This window comes from Cupressus sempervirens, chromosome 1 (assembly GCF_028749045.1).
Source record: "Cupressus sempervirens isolate cs-2001-9-10 chromosome 1, ASM2874904v1, whole genome shotgun sequence".
Classification (NCBI taxonomy): domain Eukaryota; kingdom Viridiplantae; phylum Streptophyta; class Pinopsida; order Cupressales; family Cupressaceae; genus Cupressus; species Cupressus sempervirens.
In genome coordinates this window covers 542,678,935-542,701,496 of record NC_143118.1, presented here as the reverse complement: position 1 = coordinate 542,701,496, position 22,562 = coordinate 542,678,935, and the positions used below count along the sequence as shown (strand labels likewise).

General features: G+C 32.1%; 1 protein-coding gene across 1 annotated transcript in view; it reads right to left on the bottom strand.

Annotated features, from left to right (window-relative positions):
• The window catches only part of LOC149578607 (uncharacterized), a 51,467-nt gene extending 29,171 nt beyond the window's left edge, over window positions 1-22,296 (bottom strand). Inside the window, exons 1-8 of the mRNA XM_089830148.1 lie at window positions 22,219-22,296; window positions 20,977-21,150; window positions 16,386-16,806; window positions 15,892-16,178; window positions 15,695-15,763; window positions 15,471-15,527; window positions 14,604-14,656; window positions 14,252-14,327 (exon numbers count right to left, since the gene is read on the bottom strand). Coding sequence (XP_089686274.1) covers window positions 14,252-14,327; window positions 14,604-14,656; window positions 15,471-15,527; window positions 15,695-15,763; window positions 15,892-16,178; window positions 16,386-16,806; window positions 20,977-21,150; window positions 22,219-22,259 — 1,178 coding nt within the window. The 5' untranslated portion in view covers window positions 22,260-22,296. The remainder of the gene's footprint in view (window positions 1-14,251; window positions 14,328-14,603; window positions 14,657-15,470; window positions 15,528-15,694; window positions 15,764-15,891; window positions 16,179-16,385; window positions 16,807-20,976; window positions 21,151-22,218) is intronic.
• Window positions 22,297-22,562: the final 266 nt, after the last annotated feature.

The window sequence follows — 22,562 nt, the reverse complement described above, 5'->3', positions numbered from 1 at the left end:
ACCAATGTGGGATAAAAGGTAAATGCAACTACCTTAAAACAAATATTTAATTCCCACCCAAATACAACTAAGCCCCACCATGTGGACCAATTAGAAAATTACATTTCCTTTGTGGATCACAACAAATATTAAATGCATGATTTAAGGAATTTTCCACAAACTTCTAAGATGCAAACTACACACTTCGATAAATGAAATGATAACTATTTTTCTATTTATGCCACCTATGCACCTTGAAAATAGAAATTCTTGTTTTCCCTCTTTCCCTCTTTTATTTTTTATTATTTTTCTTTCTATTTTCGTCATTTTCTCTCTCCTCCACTATTTTTTTTTATAATTTTGATCACACAACTTTTTTTTGTGATGCAAGATGCTCCTGCATTAGATCTGATGCAAGAGTATCCAGTGGTGTAAGATCAATCCTGTATCACCCAAAAATATGCTTAGTGTTAGTTTCTGTTTAATGTGTTTTCATTTCTGAATACCCATTTGGGTCAAATAGAGATTCCAGCTCTCATAGTTCCACTATTGGTTTTCTAGGTTAGAGTTTTTGAGCACTTTGGAATACGTGCCAATGCAAAAAAAAGGTTATTTTGTTATTGAGCCATAATTATGATGAGATAGACGGTGTAAGTTGGAGGGATTATTACTCCAGAAAAAGAATCAGGTCAAAAGGCTTTACGGTTTGAAAGTTATTGCAATTTTAAGTTGCCTGGAGACCCCCTAAGAGCACTTCAAAGTTAGATTTGAGGCGCTAAATGGCCTTGTACAGGTCTGAAAAATGGTGTGATAGCTTGGTTTTCCTCCTTGCCACTTAATAAAGTTTGTTTCTTAGTTTAGATTTCATGTCTCGCAAGGCATTTTAGAGCAAGAGCATGTGCTTGTTAGTGCCGTGATATCAATCACATTAAGATCTAACAACAAGATGCAAATCTATCCAAAAAGTCATGATGTTAGCTATGTTAAGTTCTGACAACAGGATGCACACCTGCGTAAAAAGAAAAATCTTTGTCGCCACTTACAAGTGTTAAGTGGACCATTCTAACTTTCTAGGTTTGACAAAAGAGAATATAAAATCAAGAGACATTAGTAGTCATTAAATATTAATATTACCCCCTTACTAGCATTAATATTATATGGACAAATATTTTCCCTCTAGTATTGATATTATAAGAATATATTAATATTTGACAGATTTATAGATCGTAATAATGAGCTTACACCATCCCAAAAGTATGTACTTATCCACTTTCACCATCTTCCAAAAAGTACAACCACCTTCCAGATTTTCCACCTACTCCACTATCACCATCTCCCGAAAAATCCACCTACCCCTCCACTATCTACTTTTTGACCAATGCTACCACTCTCATCTATTGGTAATCCACATCCACCGGTAAACCGTCTACCACTTCCATCTACCCCTTGGCTTGCAAATGCCATAATTAGAAGCCCTATAACTCACTTAAGGCATCAAAATTCTTTCAGTCTTAGTCTCTATGAGGCCTCACCCCGACCCATCATAGCATAGTTATTTATTTGCTTTTTGGATACTTTATGTTTCAAGAATTTGTTACACTTTAGACCTATTTGGACACTGGTTCAAACTATTTGATATTATGGGATGCTTTACTGACGATACTTATTTATGATGATTAGGATTTATTGATGATGCTTGATGATTATTTACATTCATGCACTTAATTGTTTATTTTGTCAACGCATATAGAATCGTGATTTTATGCAGAGTGCCTCGGAAGAGAGCTCAAAAAACCCAAAAAGAAAATGTTGTCATTTTCTAGATCCACTCGCTCAAAAATTGAGGCACCCATAAAAACGGACAACCCAGTTGAACTCTCGATAAACCCACCAAGAATCTGTAATCAAAAAAAAAAATCCGTGGTAAAAAACTAGGGTTTCAAAGAAAACCCTAGTCAACGGCTTTGGAGATCAATAGTTGCAGAAAAATGGTTGTCTGAAGGCAAATATTAGTCGGATTCAAAGTAGAGAGAGGTGGCTATGGCTGGAGTATGCAAAAACGGCACGTGAGTTTGAGAAAACAACGTCGAAAAACTTGAGAAAAAACGGCGCTAAACAAAGCACGTGCAGGAAAGAGTGTAGATCTCTAGCAAAAAACAAGTACCTTCCAACAGAAACAAGCACCCAGTCGTGAGCAGAAGATCTGAGATGATCTTGAACAGAGGAAGCGAACTTTAGTCACATTTTTGCAGACACGTTTTGAGCATAGCAATCTGGAAGAAAACATAAACCCTAGCCAAGAACCAACGTTTGAGCAGAAGGATTTTTCTCAAATACAGAAACCCTAGACGGGTTTTGGAGAAAAAACCATAGAAATTATTTCGAAAAATCTGAGCAAATAATTTCGAAGGATATTATAAAATTTTTAAATAGTTTTAAATATTTGATCAGATACCATATTACGAAGTAATTGGTAAGATGCTTGTTATTAATGGAGATCAAGAGGTCATTCTATACAAAAGAATGGAACGATGTTTCCTTAGGAAACAATCGTAAAGAATATAAACATTATATTCTAGCTGAAAGAAAGCTAAAAGAGCTACAGCGAACTAAAGCTAACTAAATATTAGAAAAATTCTAAAATTTATAGAAGATTAAAAATAGACTACCATTAACTAATAAACGACGATGATCTATTAACGTAATAGATAGATTATATTTGAAAAGTTGAGAAATGGTGTAAATGGTTACATCATGTTTATTTTGACTATGCTAATAATCAAGATCATGTAGTGCCTGCCCCTAGATCGCATTTCTGTTATCATTGTCAAATTCTTTTAAGTTGATATTATGCATTGATTAGTTTTAGAGATACTAGATTTACAATATTATGATATTATTTCATGTTTTGGATTACATATATACTTGTTGATTTCATTTCATTCATGTGTTGTTAACGATATCTTAATGATCCTAGTTAGTAAATGTGGTTTCTTTTATAAAAATGTTAACATGATGTCTTTAATGATGATTATGTTGTATTGATAGAGATGCATTATTATATGTACGCATTTGATGATACTTACCCCATACTTGCATGTGTGTGATGTGCGTGTTTATTTTATCTTTCTGTCTAACGTGTTTGATGTGGTTAAGGGAGGGAGTCGTAGTCACCTGCTAGTCGGGATCTACACGATGAACCACTCCCCGCCATTGTCTGTTTAGTTTAGATATATTATATATAGGTACATGCTCGTCTTTTATGCAGGATGCAGGTACCGAGCATCGACTTCCCTGAATTGCCAGGATGAGCGTGCCCTATTACAAATACTCAAATGGTGAGAATGGGAAGATAATGATCAGGTTCAATCCTAGCCATAGCCTATAATACTTGTCCTGCAAGGAGGACTCGTAACAGACTGTCTACTTTTTTTAAAACCAGTGAGTATTTTGTGCGTATGTTGTTTTGTGAGTCTTTGATGAATTTTTGTTAATTAAGTCTAATTAATAGATTAAATTAATAACTTAATTTAATGAAAAATAATTATGATATTTTGAATATTTAATTATATTTAATTAATTGAGAAATTAATTAAATATAAAGAATTGAATTGGAAGATAAAAGTTTTAAGATTAAATTTAGAACATGATTATATTTATTTAATTTAATAATAATATATTTAGAGTGCATTTTTAAATAAATGCTAAATATTATTGTTATTTAAGTTAATAAATATTTTATCAATTAAGTTTCTAAAAATGAAATTAAAAGTGAAAAGATATTTAATTATCATAAAGATTATAGTTCGCATGATTTATGCATGAGTTGAAAATAAAAGAAATTAATTGAAAAGATTAAACATGTGAGATTAATAAAGATATTTAATCGCATTAAGTGCGCATGAGATTTATAAGTTATAAATTGATTAAAATAGAAGTCAAGTGGATAGTTAAATAAAGTAATTTAACAATTCACTTAAAGTGCATGAAGGAAAAATAAAATAATATTTTAATTAAAAGCGAATTAATTGTGCAAGAAAGAATTAATCAAATAAAGTAATTATTATTTTAGAGTTGTGGAGATAGAAACCCTAAAGGGTAATTAGATTCTATATTAGAGGGTTTTGGGGTCATTATTTAGGGGAGAGTTTTTTTTTTAGACACAAGTTGAAAAAGGGCACACACAGGTTTGGAGAGCAATTCAAAGGGTTTGGAGAAGAAGGAATTTTTCGTAGCTTGAAGGATATTGCTTGCAGTAGAAATTTTCATCCAGCTGTTAGAGTTTTAGCATCAGTACGAGGTAGGGTTTTGAAATCTCGTGAATGCAATTTTAATTGAAAATATCTGTTTGCTTCGTGATTGTTGGGTGATTGAAATTTTGTTTATCATCTCGATTGTTTTCAAGATCTGATTGGTTAAAATTAGTCTCTCATTATTCATATAGAAGAATCATTGAGGAAATTAATTAAATCATGTAGGGTTTGAAGAAAAAAGAAGATTTAAAATTAGAAATTCGAATGATTTGTTGTGTCTTCTCTACCATACTATATCTGCAGATAGTATTTAAAAATAAAAAAATTAAATAATAAGAAGAAAGAAAGAGGTTTTATTTTATATATATAAATTGTTATTATTTTTAAAAGAAATATATTTTAAAATAATGTTAATTTATTATGATGTATTTGGATTGTTTTAAATATTTTAATATATTTATATATTACTGAAAAAAAGTTTGTTTGAAATTTTATAATTTTTTAAATTTTAAAAAAAATAATAATATATAAAATTTATAGGGTGGGGACATACCCCCCCCCGTACCTGCTGCCGGCAGAGTCTGCCGCGGCAGCTGGTACCGCTGCTGCCGCAGGCAGCAGTACAACTGCTGCTGTGCGCAGTAGGGTACCTGCTGTCGCAGGTACCAGGCCGGCGAGCCTTTAAACACGCCGAATTAAATACATTTTTATATTTTGTTTTTTTTTATATATATAAATTTTAATGCGTTTTTAAAATGTATTTAATAAATGTGATTTAATAATGTTTTATTAAATGATCTTTATTAATATTTAATAATTTAAATATTAATATATTTTAAGGTAGTTTTCATAATTATTAATAGTTTTAGTTAAATGTTAATAAATTGATAATCAATGAAGATTTTAATATAAGTATTTAAATTAACAATTATTGATTAATTTAATTAATATTAGCTTAATTAAAGTTAATTAATAATGGACATTATTTGTTAAAATTGTAAAAATAGATTATTGATTTAATGGAAGATATTAATGAGGGTTTAATGATTTTAATAAAGTCGAATTTGTTTTATTTAAAATCATTAAGGATTGTTTTTATAACATAAATAAATAAATGATTATCCTTAGCTTAGTTATAAGGTAATTGAACAATCATTTAAATATAGAAATGGGTTAGTTAAAAAGGAATGATTGCGAAAACTTATTACCTCGAACATGTGTTTAACTGAAAATGAAACCTTATGTTCAACTTAACTACGTGAGTTCGATTAAGCCAAACATGAAACTTACTCTGAGTATCTGTATGGTTTTACTTGTACTTCCTATGCTTGAGATTTTGGCGTTGTTTAGATGTCGACCAGTCTAGGGAGTACACCAGAGGTTTTGTGAGATTTATTTTATACTATTGATGTGATTGGATGTCATGATGTGTTTTGACATTCATATTGGAGATTATATTTATGAGTTTTATTTGTGGAGCTTTTATGTGTACTCGAATGGGAGAACCATCTTGTTATCAGGTTGCCTGTTAAGGAACCGAGTTTGATTTTTATGGGTGTTGTGGTATGGGACACAACTGTGTTTTTATGTGTTTAGGAGAGGTTATCTAGGTACGTGACTTGGGAGTGGCTTGCATAGGGGTCTGGGACCCAAAGTGGTCAGTACCAGGGTAACCTAATGCAAGTTATGTAATAAGTGATAATCTAGTAATTAAAATTTATGGAGGGAAACACACTAAAAAGATAAGTTAGAGATTTTTGATCTACCCATGCCTTTAGTGCTTGTATAGACTAAGGATGGGAATGAGATGAGTGCCTCGTCTTCTTGAGAGGGCTTTCTAGTTTCCATATGTGTGATGTTGAAGGTCCGGGGTTCAGAGTAACCAGTCCAGGGTAACTCAACGCTTGAGAGTCCGGGGTCTATTAAGAGATCAGTTAAGGGTAACTCAAGCAGCCATGTGATGACAGTCCCTAGTATGTAGTCTGAGTCTCCTCTGTAGATTTTGTGTATCTCTGGTGGTGTACTTATTGTTGGTGGTGTATCTATTGTCGGATGTGTTTATTATGGTTATTTACTTTCATTGATGATGATTGGTGATTCATGGATGATGTACTTTTGACATGTGGCTTTTGACTTGAGGTGATTGTCTTTTGTTGACTTTATCTTATGATCTTGGTATTTGGTTTATACTTGGTTCATGTATGATGTTTGATTATGTGGTGTCGGTATTGGATTGAGTTTTCTTACTTTTGGATTATTTTATCTTCTTGAGTAGCATGTGTTACCTTTGAGGTAGTTTTGGCTATTAGGAATTCCATGCCTAGAAATGTTTTATGTTTGATAGCCGTATGTGGTTCGTTCATTATCTTCCCTGCACGGTGGGAGTGGAAGCCTGACTAGGTAACCACGTGGTCGGGAGGTAGTGTCTTCTTACCATTTGGGTTCCCCCTTCACATTGCCAGCTGTTGGATGTTCGTTGCAGAAGATGTACCTTTATCATTCTTATTTCTTATCTTAGAGACTTCTTTTCTGATGATGTATATATGTTATCATGTATTCCGATGTATTATATCTATTCTCACATACCCTGCGACATGTGCAGTGGATGTTATTTAGTGGACGTACTTTCATTGTATTGTTATATTTATGCATTTGCTTATGCGATTATGTATCTATTATTTCTTTATGATCTTGAGACATTGTACTTGGAAACTTAAACTAATTAATTTAAAAATTATTAAATGTGACTCAACGTAAAGGAATCCTTGAGGAATTGAAACTATATCTGTAATTGCAAATGTGTATTTGTTGTGTATGTTCATATTGCTTCCACATTAATGTTATCTTGATGTTGTTTAAACTTTAAAAAAAAAAAAATAGTTCAGTAAACATTGTAACATGTTAGATTTATTTCTCTTGGGTTCCCGAGCGGGGCGTTACAGGTCACCGGGAGACGGGGAGACTTTGAGGTCTCCGATACTGGTACTGGTACCGGTACGACAATTTTTCAAATAGGAGACGGGGGTACTTGGAGACGGCAAATTTTTTTTTTTTATAAATTTTTTTAATAGTTTAAAGAGTCTAATACTAAAAGTAAATACAAAATTTGAAAATAGTAATACTGTAAGACTAAAGTAAATAATAATAGTAATGTCACATTAAAAATTAAAATAGACTCATAGAGTCAAAGATTTCAAAACTCATGTGATCACAATATTGTATCTCATAGACATATTTGTTTTTCGAATATTGCATATGATCACCATCATATCAGATTGATAATCGCTAAGATTATCATTACATATTCCAATTTTAAATTCAAAAAAGTATAGTTTGATGCTGAATTGCTGATATGCAAACAAAAATGAACACTTTGTACAATAAACAAAAAAAAGAAATATATCTAGTATTAGTATGTCGATGGTACTATCATCTACTCCACAACGTTGTGATCATCCATCTCAAGGTCTTCAGCTATCATACTCTCCAAAAATATTTTAAATGATTTAATCATTTAAATTGTTGAATAAAAATAATTTTTTTAAAGTGTTTCTAATGTTTTTAAAGTTATTAATTTATTAAATAAAATATTTTAAATGATTTAATCATTTAAATTGTCAGTGGTCTTAATTTTTGTATTAAAAACATTAAAATGAGGGCTAAAATATATAAAATTATTTAATATTATATTTTACATTTATATTTTACCAAGAGACTTCGGGGAGACTTCACTTTTTGGATTAGGAGACGGGGAGACTTCAAGAGACTTCGTCATGAAGTCTCCAACCTTTTTTGAGGTCTCCGGAGACGTGAAAAGTCTCTGAGACGCGTCTCGGTCTCCGAGACGCGACTTTTAGGGGGGAGACCGGTCTCTCGATAACCAATGCTAATAATATATATGCGCATTGATATAGACATACAAATGTTATTGAAGATTGGATTGAGAAATAATTTAATTGTTGTGATTCAGTTATGAATGTAGATTTGATAATATATATGTATATATATACACACATAAACTTTGAGTGTGCAGGAAAATAAACATGGTGAGCGGAGAACCAAGGCTAAACCTATGTGCAAACCGTGATTGCCAAGGTTCAATCTAATGAAGAGATCTAAATTTCGTTGTTAAGTATTTTGTTTCGTAAACGTAATGTGAATGAGTATTTTAGATTAGATTCATTTTGTAAAAATTGATTTGTCACTCATAATGCGAATTGTGTTTTATGGTGTCACTTGACATTTGTAATGTTTATGTGCATAGTGACATGTTAAATTAATAAATAAATTAAGATGTTGGCAAGAGCTACCTAACATGAGACCAAACCAATTAGAAATGCCTAAGTTTAATCCAGTTGCATAGTGTTGTCATGTGAAGGCTTCAATAAGATGAAATTAGAACTCTAGGTTTAGGATGACTTTAGAGGGCTTTATAAGAGTCAAATAGTGTTCTTTTAGTGAAATTAACTTACCTACATGTTAGTACTATACATTAGGGCTTTAATTTTGACTTTACTTATGTTTAAATCACTTTTAGGACACTTTTAAAATCTCATTTACCAAGTGTTGCGAAAATTGAAGAAGTCATAACCAACTTCTCATCTTATCTTCACTTAGTTGGAGTTTCACTCAGAAAAGGAGACATAGGTGGAGGGAAGATGCTTCTCTCATTTATGATGAGAGGAATAGGAGTTTGGAGGCCTATTAGAGGGGAATTTGAAAATAGAGTGGTTATTCACCCACTCTTTAGTTTTAGAGATCTTTTGGTCCTACCACTACAATGGTATTAAACTATTATAATAAAAATATGTGCCAACCAAAAAGCCAACACATGCAATGCTCATGCACTTTGAAGGAGGAGTTGAGGGGCTCATCGGCAGTAGCTATCAAACCACAAAATTCGTCGAGGTTGGATGCCCCATGCCCCATCCACTACCCATGCCATACCATGTCATCACCCAGTTTTCCAATCACGTTTTGCAATACTTGTTGTCTAAATCATCACGATTTACACGAATGATTGGATTGATGACTAACAGCTATTCTCATGAAGCTTTTGCCTAAGTTTTTAGCGCTAACAAAAATGTGAAGGATTGTTAGGTGTTAGAATAGATGGAAAAATTTAAAGGCGGAAAGATGTATAAGTTTTTTAAAAATTTAAAATGTGTCTTCTGTTAAAAATTATTTAGAAGAGTTTTTATTTTAAATATTTGTACTTTATTTTTAAAGTAAAATTAATTATTTGGAAGGAGTGAGGGTTGTTAGAATATATGGATAGATATAAAGGCTCAAATATGTATGATTTTCAAAATCTAACTATATTAAAAATTATTTAGATGATTTTTTATTTTAATTAGTTTATTTATTTTAAATATTTATACTAGAAAGAAATTAATTATGTCCTATCATGTTTTAAATTTTTAATTTCTTACTAAAACTTCTTAAGAATTTATTAATAACAATATTTTAAATAAATTAGTATAAAAATATTTAAGATTATTTTTATTATTCAGATTTTAAATTAATCATATTTTAATATTTAAAAATATATATATTAAAAGTACTAAATTAAAAAATGTTGCTTATAGAAAAAATAACATATACAATAGTTAGAAATTATTACATTAAATAGAAATCACCATATAATATTTACTCTAAATAATTAGATCATCATTGTTTAGACATAATTTTAGGATTGAAATATGATAGTAGTTTAACTAAGTAAAACTTATATATAAATAATATATTGAGGTGAAACTTATATATAAAATATATTTCTTAAAAAAATATGTACAAATCATCTTGAATTTGATAGTAAGAATATAAAAAGAAATATGATATCTTATATATTAATAATTAATTCAATCAAGATTCAAATATCATAGCAATTAAAATTGCAATATATAAGAATATATTTATATAGAGTTTGGTAAAGTTTAGTAATTGCACAATTTTAAATTAGCTTAAAGTATTCAATTATGAATATATTTATATAAAATTTGATAAAACTTAATAATTGCCCAAGAAAACATTCGTGATCATCATATAGATATCATCAATCATGAATATATTTATATAAAGTTTTATAAACTTTAATAATTATTCAAGAAAATATATAGATACCATAATGTCTACAAATAGTTCTATAAAATTGTTTTCAAAATTAAAGAGTGAGAACGTTAATTTGATTTCACAAATTCGCTAAGAAACAGTAGAAAATCATCTAATAATAAAATAAATATCAATATGTTCATATCATTTTTATTTTAAATTTTATAAAATTTTGAATTAATTTATAAAGATTTAATAGAATTTAGTATTAACATATTTTAAATATTTTAAAAGATTAATACACAATAATACAAATTAAAATTTGACTTTACAGATATATAAATATTAAAACATTTTAAATACAATTTATTCTAAATAACATTTATCTCTTCATTAATATAGAATTCAAAAACTTGGTCATAAATTTCATGAGAATAACCTCATCCAACCATTTCAAAAAAACTAAAAAACATGTCAGGATTTGACATGCCAGAACCATGGTATGGTATGGCATGGATAGTGGATGGGGCATGGGGCATCCAGCCACGATGAATTTCGTGGCTAGATAGCCGCTGCCGATAAGCCCCCTAACTCCTCCTCCAAAGCGCATGAGCATTGCATGCGTTGGCTTTTTGGCTGGCGCATTTTTTTCATAATTGTTTAATACCACCCTAGTAGTAGAAGGACCCATGTCCTCCACGTGGTGTCTCACGGCCCCATGAATAGTGGCGTGCATGGACCATCACTACCCACCCTTTTGTAAGGTGTGGCAATGGTATTGAGGTAAGATTTAATTTAAAGTTTGTTTGTTTAATTTATTTATCTTTTTTTCATATATATGTTTAATGTTATGTTTTATTTTATATATATATATATATTAGAACATATTTAATTTAGATTTAAAAATATAATGTTTAATAAACATTTAATTTATAAATATTTGATTTAACATATATAAAATTTAGAATATATATACATCTATATGTTTATATTTAATATATATAGACATCTATATGTTTATATTTAATCTAGATTTATAAATAGAACCTTGAAATTTATATCAAGTATTAAAATTAAGACAAAAGATGATTACATACATTAAAAAGAAAAAAAGAGAAACAAAAGAAAAATGAAATATATACCATGTAAATGTACTGTCATTTAGAACCTTGATAAACATTAGAAAACTAGGATCGATTTTATTGATATGTAACTGAAGTCTCTTAAAAGTTTGATGTTGGAACTTGGTCCAAACGAAATTATTTTCTTTATGAGCCACCTTAGAAAAATTCTAGCATAAATATGATTAAAGTCATCTGTGAGCTAGAAAACTATATGTGAACTTTAAACATTCAACTTGAGTATTTACCTTGCACAATGCAAACATACAGATTTTTTTATCAATGTAGTTATAGTTTAACCTAGACATGTAACCAGTTAACCTAGTAGTTTAACTTTTTTCTTTTAAAAAAAAAAATTGGTGTGTTTATTAGTCCATAAAATTTGGGCATGACAGTTTCTCAGTTTAGAGTTTGTTTAGAGTTGGCTATTGAATGCAAATATCCAAAGCATGCTCTGATCTTGCATTCCCATATGATCCTGACCATTGGAAAATAATATCTTGCAATATTATAATTGTATCTAAGTTATGAAAGCTACTCTGTTATCTTCATTCAAGTTATTCTACAAAAATAAGAGCAATCTTGTTTTAAATTGGTATCAGAGACTCTTATAGCTATTTTGCATTGTAATATCTTTGTGCCAAGATTATACAATATTGTTTGCATAAATATTTCTCCATCATTGTGTCCATTTGTCTTCGTTATTTGAGAAATATGAAGAAATTTGAGGGTAAGCTCGCAGTAGTTGTAGACTGCCAATCATAAAAACCCATTAGCCAAGCAGGCATTTGAAGGGCAACGTTAAGACAAAAATTGTAGCAACAAAAGGAGACTGAAATTACAACCAAGATCTACAACTTACTATAGATTTTCCAAATGGCAAGTTGTAAGAACAAAACTGGTAACATGTTTGGAAAGGGACCTTTGCATAAGGTAATAGAAGGATGTCACAAAAAATGAAAGGATAATTCAAAATTTCCTGATATCAGCATTTCTGATCTTTATCCTGAAAAGGGTATTAAGCAGCTAGATTGATTAACTGTTACAAAATAGACCGAATTAAATCTTCACATACAAGGCTAATGAATTCGTCCTGTTTATCCTCCATTTATTGATCCCATGGATGTTAAAAGGTGGAAAAAAAAGGGCATTTTCATGTACGATTTGCATACTTTGTTATTATTGTATGCCCTCAATTTAATTATGACAATAGGACCGAATATTCCAATTTACTCGTAGACCCTTGATGTTGGATTTGCAATCAAGCAGCAGTCGCATAGTTTAGAGGTGTCCTAGATCTGAAAAGGGGTCATGGGCAGTTAGTAAATTCATCCAAATTTCACAATTTCTCTTGATATTCAATTTGTTTCATCTACTTTCTGTTTGTTGTTAGAACTTTAAGGGTTTGATCTGCAACCTAAACCTATTTAAACTACCATTGAAGGAAGATGCATATATCGTCCATTAAACATTTTAGTCCCTCCATCAAATTTTCCTTACAGGAGTTTCATACCTAGAGAGCAACACTAAGCTACTAGAGTATGGTAGAAACATTGACTCTGCTGGTTATCATATTGGTTTTCATGTTATAGAAAAACTTATCCAACACAACAAGAGATCAAGATTTCAAGATTTAGACACACCATCTCAAAATGTATTGTCTTCAACTCCTAGATTCGGTGAAAATTTTGTCTATTGTAGATAAGGTTATAGATCCTAATGTGCCCGTTCTCAAACAACCTGTAAATAGTAATTCTCAGTAAAAGTTCTTTCTGCAGAGGATATGCAATAGCCAATAATTCTGTCAATATTCCAACTTATTATAATCTTGAAAAAGCTTCTACTTCTTGTTCAGAATTTCCACTTAAAAGGCAGTTGTGTTCTGGTAGATCTATAAATCCTTATCCTTCTAGGTCTTCAATGGCAACATTATCAGACTAGTAGTAATCCAGAGCTTATGGATTCTTTACAAAACCAGTAATTCTCAAACTTGCTCTCACTCCTAAATAGAAAGAAGAATCTAAGCAAGATAGGAAAAGAAAAGGAATCAAAATAAGCAAATGTCAGAAAGCAGCTATGATAAAGAAATCTCTCACAAGAGTAAAAGGTGATAAACGACTTAAGTTCCAATTAGTTATTGAATGGGGATTAGAAGAGGATACAAGCAAAAAGTCTTACAGAAATGCAGAAACTTCAAAAGAAGTATTTGCAAAGTTTAGAAAACCTCAATGAAGAGAAAGATCAAATTAAAAATGTAGTAGAAAGATTGATAATAAAAGTGCTTGTAAAATTAATATTTTGCAAGAACGGTTACAGAAAGAAGAGAAAAGTACTCATACTCAAATGATTTCTATAGAAAAGGCTAAAAGGGTTTTGGATAAGATAAAAGGAAATGCAAGATTGCCCAGAATCAAAGCTCATTGAATAGTCTCCTACATATTGAAGATAAAATCGAATAAAATCAGGATGGACGAAAAAATTCAACGAAGTTTAAGATCTCTTTAATAAAATGAAAATTCAAAGAAAAAACTTATCTAATGAAGAACTAACAGAACAGAGAGATTCTAATTCAATATGTCTCACATCTCTTTGTGGTTATAGTCTATCTTTTGAAAATGAAGAAGATTAACTCTTGGCATGTAAGTTACGTATAGTTCATTACTCAAATAAAATAAACTGAACATGGTGTTTCCACTTGTGAACATGAAACAGTCCTCAATTTCTGTTGGGTGTCGGCCATAATTTTCTAAAATGTAACTTAAGAAAAATTCCAAAATTTTGTGAAATGTGATTCATAAGCTTAGCCACAACAACAAACTACAGAAGTCTCAATTTTTTAGATCATACCTTCGAGAAGAGATATGCTTATCAACATGCTCTCTGGACACTAAACCTCGAAAGTTACCAAGGAAAACATCAAAGCCTGCATCATTAAATGATCTGTGTTTTAAGACACGCATTCCAACAATATTTCTAAGCAAAAAACTGAAAAAGTACAAATCTTCAATTTTAAAACTAATATTAGCAAACAGGCCCAAAAATAGCATAAACCAAAAATTTAATAAGCATTAAAAGTGAGTGTAGAGCTCAGAGAATACCAAATAAAATCCCTGTTTTTCAAATGAAGACTGCACTATCTACATTTAATGCCAAAATAAGTTATATTTCCACATTGTTGGAAAAGTAAAGTTTCACTAACCTTGATCATATGCTGCAAATGCTTGGGAACCAACTACTCCATTTGATACCCAACTACATGGCCCCAAAGAAATGGTCAATAATGTATTAATCAACAAGTCACAAACAGAAGCCAAAAACAACCGACTTCTGGTCAAAAATACAATAGAATATTCTGCAAGAAAATTGATGATTTTGGTCTCATGCATGATAAAGATTGGACATCTATTGTTACATTGTTAAATAAAATCTCATTTGCATCTACAATAGTGTTCATTTTGTGACCATAGATATATTTTCTATTTGTGTCCAACATTTTTTTTAATCATTCAGTGCCTTTTTCATTAATAGAATCCAACTTTTTCCGATTGATTGGTGCATTCTCCATTATTTGTTCTCTTGACATGTTTTTTTTACAGATATACTAAGGCTATTTTCAAATAGAAAACAAGATATTGTAGAGAGTTTTTTAAAGAAGCCAGTTGGTTCATTTCCAGTAACAAGCCTACGATAGTTAAAATTCTAAAGCAATGCAATAGTAGCAATTTTGAATGTTTTTTTCTAAACTCTACAGCATTACAAAATACAACACTAAAGCTCTCACTAAACTGGACTTTCTCAATCTTCTTCCTCAAATAAAATTGCACGCACAGACTTTTCCTTAAAGGCAAAAACAAGGTTCCTCTATGACTTTGTCATTATCATCCGAGATTAAGTGTGTCAATTTGTTGAACTTCAGACTAAAGAAACCATAGAATTCAGAATGAGAATTGTGCACTCTCATTTTCTGTCATTACTTCCTCATTGATGCATCTTCCAAATCCCATGAAGAAGGAAATATGTATATGACAACGGATACAGCTACCATAATAGTTTATGGAGTACTTACCCCAAAGATGAGTCCAACAACCCATGCTGCAGGTAAAGGACCTTCCGTGATTCATTCCTAAAGCCACCACTCCCCATAGACAACATGAAAGAGTAAATATAAAAAATGACAAGATTTTCTTTTATATACTTGAAATTCAGACCTAAATGGAAAATATTCAATGAGGATTACTTTTCTGAATATACAGAAATAATAAAAATTCTCACAAATGCCTCATTTCTTACCTTGGAATTCTTTCCAGAAGGAGGACATAACCATCAGCTGTAGTGACACGAATAGCCTCATAAGGATACCTTACCAGGGAAAAAAGAGAACCCAGTTAGTATTCATTAATTGGTAATAATGATGTAAATCAATTTTACTCTCCAAGTTAAAACTATGTACCGACTGTATCTGATAATAAAATGAACCATTTAAGTACCCTAATTCTGTTATAATATCTCCACATGTCCGTGCATCTGTATTCAAAGATTGTGAAAATTTTGTTTGTCGCACATTTGGTGTTGGGTCACAATCACCAAGAGTTGATGTCTGGACAGGGACAGTATTCTGGCTGGCCATTATGTCACTTTCACTGGCTCGTTGGCTAGTAAAGAGCCTTTGAAATACCAATCGACATGTTTCAAGAGGAGACAGAAGGAAGTGAACCATTTTGGTCACAATATCAAATACATATTCTATAATAATCTGCACAAGCAGCTGCAAATCCTGTTCAAACAATGAAGCTTTAATTAAGACCAAATGCAGAATATGCCATTATCCACAATTATAATCCAGTTCCTCAGTTAAATTATAGAACTCGTGATAAGAACCATCAACTGTAAACAATTTGAGAGTGAAAGAAAACAACATATATAAAAGAATATGTAATACAGTTACTCTAAAATTATTAATACCAAGTAACACTAGCACCACCTCAATCAAGCCACGCCTTTGATCAGTTGTTCGTTGAACTACATGACCTTTAATCATGTTCATTCTTTTGCTTGCAAAGCCATATACATGCCTGAAGCTTTCTCTGCCATTCGGAGAAGCAATCAATGATCCAGTCCACTTTGAAGAATTTCTGGAAGAAGTATATGAAGATTGTGATACACTAAACATATATATCAGAGGCCACAAAATCCAGAGGAAAAATCGTTTCAGCAAGGACTTCGGGCGCTTCTCACGTCTAGCAAAGCTATTTGTTTGTGACATACAAGAGCCTTGAGTAGAAGGAGAAGAAGGGTTGTTGTTCTCATCATTATCTTCCTGTCCAGATTCATATTCAGATTCTGTACAAGAGTCAGAGCCCAAAGAATTTTCATGGAAGATTTGATTGAAAGACGATACCCCACTGTCAGCACCAAAAAATAGTACCATTAGTAAACATGCAATAATGAATTGCTACTATTATAAAAAGAAAACATCACATCTGCTTCACCAATAGCTAAGGCAAACAAATATTCCATCCATTGCAGATGTCAGATTTTTCTAGGCCATTAAAAAAATTCTCTAGACAAGGAATTTACCAAATAAATAAAAGCAACACCTGCTTTACTTTTGAGGATCTTTCAAGTTGTCCACAACAAGTAAATCATACATTTTACTTATTGGTTTTGGAATTAACAACTTGAAACACAGCTCTTTACTGGGTCCACACAAAGACTATGATTTTTTACATGAGGTACTTACAATCATATAGAATTATTAAATTATATGATAAATCACAGAAATGATATATATCTGCATGTTATCTGGTTCTCTGAAGTTAAATCTTGATTTTAGGCTAAATTATGTATATATTTTCATTTTTATATATTTTTTATATGGGTGTAAGCAATCCCAAGAAAATTACTGTGCTGGTGTACAGAACCAATAAATTATATATATTGGTTTATGTACATGTGCGAGTATGTCTGTCTATATCTGTACCTGTTATTTTATGTCAATCATGCACTTAGCTTGCTGAGTTTTTGCCAAGTTTTTCCATTTTAAAATTAAAGACAAGTGATTGAAATTCTTTTACACTTGTGAGTTCTTGAGTTTTTGACAATTATTTTCAGTTAAAGCAATTGTGTCTACAAATGTACCTGTTGTTTTCTCTCACTTGTACACTCAGGTTACTGAGTTTTTGTCAAAAGCTTTTTTTGCCGTTTTGAATACAAGCAATTGAATTCCATTTATATTTTTACCACAGATAAATGTGTTGGCATTGAACAATTGAGGAGATTGATGAGACAATTGAAAGGTCTATGAATATCAATGATTGGCATTGATGGCAACCATATCATACCTTTGATAGGTGAAGACTATGTTTGCATCAGGTTATTAAGTCTCATGTGGACACCTGTCATAATCAATGATATCGCTGTAATTGGTGATCACTAGGTATCACTAAGTAATGAGTGGTGATTACATGGCAAAGTGTAATCAGAGGAAAAGGAAGAATTACATTAGATAACGTGCATCCAATATTAGAGATTAAGGAAAGATATATGTATTACCTTGGGATGTGTAACAAGGTTGGCATACATATGTAATATGTTTGGACTCCACATGTAATATGTTTCGACCAGTCTGAGCAGTAGACAGGTAAACAGAGAAGCAAGTCAACCCATCAAATCTTATCATTGAGATTCGGAAATTGTTTGAGAAAACAAAAGAGCGAAACACAAATTCGAATTGAGGGTCAAGATTAAGAGGCAAAAGATCACAAGCAAACATAAGAGATCTGTAACAGACAGATTGTAAGAAGCTGTTGAGACATGTTGAAAGGAGAAGCAAATAACGGTGAAGGGAGACAATCGGTGTGAGCTAGAAGAAGAGAGATCTAACAAAGGTGATCAAGATACAGAAAAGATAAGTGCACAGAGCAATAGAAAGAGATCAGAAAACATAATGGATCTGACAGGCAAACAGTATAATTTACAAATTAGAGATTTCATTTGTTACCTAACAGTTACAACAAGTAAATCCCTAGATCAAATATACCTTAACAGGGTCAAAGCTGGTAAGGTAGACTCTTAACAGAGTTTTGTAAATCCTTTCAAAAGGTAGATCTTAGCAGATCTAATTGTACTTCTAACAAGGTACAAGATCACTCCTAACAAGGTGAACCCCCAAAAAGGGTGTGTATGCTCTTAACGGGCAAACTCATTTACTGCAATATAGTGAAGATTTTTTGGGTACCATAACCACCACGGTTTTACCTTATAACCACGGGTTTCTGCAAGACCAAAATCATTGTGTCATGTGTCTCAAATGTGCAATGAATTGATTTATTTGCTACTGTCAGTTATATGTTTAATTATTAGTAAACAAAAGTTAAAGTTTGTAGAAGTTTGCAGGTACTGATTCAATCCCCCCCCTCAATACCTTCGAATCCATGAGTACTAACAATTGGTATCAGAGCATTGATCCTTTTTGTAGTAAGCCTAACAGCTTGAGGGAAAGGTCCACAATCATGGAGAGGTATAGGTATGAGAAAGAGCTTGAGCAGAAAGCTAACATGATTCATGAGCTACAGGGAAATCTTAGGAAATCTCTTCCAATAAAAAGGTGCTATGTCAGAAGAATCTGAAAAAAGCCATTGAGGAATTGATTGAGAAAACTGAAAGGTTGAAAGAAAAGATTAAGAACCTAAAAAGGGAACTGGAAAGCCAATCAGTCAGAATGTGTGAAGATCTGGAAAGAAAAAGAATTGTTGATGAAGCTAGGAAACTTGCTGAAGATGGTGAACGGAATGTTGAGAATGCATTGCATGAGAAGGATGAACAACTCTTTAGTATATCACAGGAGAATGTTATCATGCATGAACACCTTCATGCAAAGACTGTAGAGAATCAAGAAATTACAAATGAGAACCTGAGACTCAGAGAAGAAAATGAGAAACTAAAGAAAGAACTGCAGAAAGAGAAGGATGCAAACGAAAAGTGATACAATACAATAAGAGTTTGTAAAAATTGGATGAACAATTGAAGTACCAAAGCCTAGTGATACTACTGGTCTTGGATACAACGGCCAGAAGCCAGTCATGATCGGTGAACTATCAAAAGCCAAACACAAGAAGCATCAAAACAGTCCAAAGGTTGCCACAAGCAAATCGGGTAAGAGGCCTAACAAAACCAACTTGTTTTACTTGCAAAAGGACTATTCATATTGCAAATGTGTATAGAAGCAAACCTGTCAGTAAGTCAAAATTCATTTGAAGGTCATTGCTTTAAGTGTCTTAACTTTAAAGCAATATGCAAGCAGTCTATAAAGTAAGCAAAGAATTTACAAAATTTACTCTTCAAACATAGCAAATGAATCTCAAGACATTGCCAGCAGTACATGACAAAGCCAAGGGGAATGTCCATTTGTTTTAATGCGGACCAAAATTTAAATTCTGCTCAACAACAGTTTGCCGGAAACAGTATTCAGCAGACCAAAATTATATCATTGCTTTTTCCATTCTTATTGCATGTCTTCCATTGTTCCACACCTCTCTATCATGACAAGTTACCATTTGAATCTTTTTTTCTTTACCACAAGGAAATGTCAAAAAATAAAAATAAACCTCATATACATGCCCAAAGTTAAACCTAATCAAACAAATGTTTCAGTCTAAGTTTGGCGAACTTAGATTGTGAGACATAATTATTTAATTAAGAAGAGCAACATATAGCCATTGATAATGCTAGTTAAGTGCATTCAATATGGGCTCCTAACAAACATAATTTATACTAGCATGTAACTTAAAATGTGAAAGAATGTACATACAGAGGTATTTTAGACTTGAACTTCAATGTTAGAGCATTCACATTAATAGTTCAGTTTTAGGTCAGGTAAAATAAATAGTTACCTAATTAGTTGGGAAATTATATTCCTGTAAGATTATAAGCAGGAATAATGGCTATATACAAGCCAGTGTTAATCAATGAAGAGATTCATCATATGCAATACCAAATAATCGATATTTTCTCTCTCTCTCATTTAATATTCAACTATAAGAAGAAACTGAGAAATTAAGTATATAGACTATAAACGGATATGGTATATCAAATTTGAAATATTTTCATAGAGAATAAGTTTCAAGCCTAGTTTGCATGTCCATGTTAAACCTGATTACTCTTTAATAAACATTTGAACTTTTCATTCTAAGTTTTATAACCTTGGATGTACAATCCATGACCACCTTAGGAAGGAAGAACAACAAATAACCACTCATAATGCGTTGAAGTTATGTGATGAGCTTGTATCATTAATTAAACTTGTGCAGGACCAAAATTGTGAAATCCATGTGTATATTGAGGCAGTGCCCGAATTTCAAATGTACAATTTTATTAATAGACTTATGATATCAGGAATATATAAACTGTCTACAAATGGATGATTATAGCCTCTCAAGCATGGGATCCTTTTCTAAGTGACCAACAAGACAATTAGGCTAAAGATCACCGAGTCACTAGATTTGCTTCATTCAAAGAAAAAATGTGTACCATTCAAATATTTTTTTCATTCATCAATAGTTCTTCATACTTACTCTTCCATCCAGCGAGGCAAACGTGCAGCTTGAAAGGATGGTCTCAGCTCCCACCCATGAAGACCTTCCAAGCTGCCAGCTTTCCCCGGTAATATAGCAAGTACAATAGCAGAAAACCCATTTATGAATCTAACTGTGTTGTCAAAAGTTTCTTGTGTGAATGCTTTCACTGATCTGCAAAAAGCAATCAGAAAAATTGTAAATCCTTGAATATCGAAAAATTGTTAAAAGTCAAAGCATCGTCATAGAAGTGTCCTTGGTACATCTAAACCCTGATCTTAATCATAAGAACTAATACTGAAAATCTTTTAATCTAATTCAGATATGACTTATTAGCTAATGGGAGAATCTTCGGGGCCTTACAAATATCCACCAACTACGAACAACATTGCTAAGTTAATTGTGTGACCAAGAGGTAGATTCATATCGCCTTCAAATATGCAATATACATATAAACATAAAGAGGGCTCTAAAAAACTTGTAATAGCTGGCGATTATATCATGATGAAATTAGTTACTTCAATCTTTCCATGCAGAAAACAGTTTAACTACATTTCTGTGGTACTTCGCTATTTAGCTAATTAACGTCCTTTTTAACCTCAAAACAAGGTGAGCAAAACAAGGACGCAGAAATTCATGACAGAATGCAAAAGATTGTCAACAACTGTCACATGTCTATGTGAACCAGAACAATTAACAATTTCGTTAAACTGACTACGTACTTCACGAATGAACAAAGTAATGTTAGGCACAAGAACATATTTTGGGCTGGTCCGCACATCGATTACTACAAATGGCATGTACAACCCGGTTTGTCCCTATCACTTATACAACACAAAAATACAGGCTGGCTTCTTGGACCCAAACGAATGAGGTCTACCAAAACCCTAAGAGCTCCCTTAGAGTCAGCAAACATTCACTTATCTCATAAAACAGGTGGCAGATGGCAGAGACGGAATTATATCCCTGATAAAACTTGGGTTTCATTTATTCTCTCCACCGTACAACATCGGTGCTCGAATTTACTACCAAAAAAACTACAATGAAGGGAATCTTGAAAATTGTGAATCGCCAATTCCACGGAGAGATTCATATTTCATTAGAGTTCCCACCATGACCACTCCGAATTTGATAAAACGTGTATTTAATTACTCTTCCCGCCATCATTCTTCAGATATGCATAAACATAAAGATACGTTCTATTGATCCTGTGGCGTAACGGAAAGCGGGAGAAGCACTTACTCTTTGGCAACGCCAAGTGCGGAATCGACGAGCCTCTGCATCGCTTTCGCTTCGCCTCTGCTTGTTTCTTTCCGACTTAAATTCCAATTTCAATCCAATCGATGTTTTATTTGATGACGGCAGAAGCGACCTGAGCTATTTCCCCGATATTATGAGAGAGCGTTAGATCTGACACGTACACACAGACAAGAATTCTTAAAACCGACGCAGGAAAGGAGAAGTTACAAAGAATAATAGATCGCTTTTGTCTTATGGTGAGGTGCCTACAAAGATAAGACCAGGCCTCACTTTTTTAAGATTTTTTAATTTTGCACCGTTGAAAGGCTCTCTTTCGAGAAAGTGGT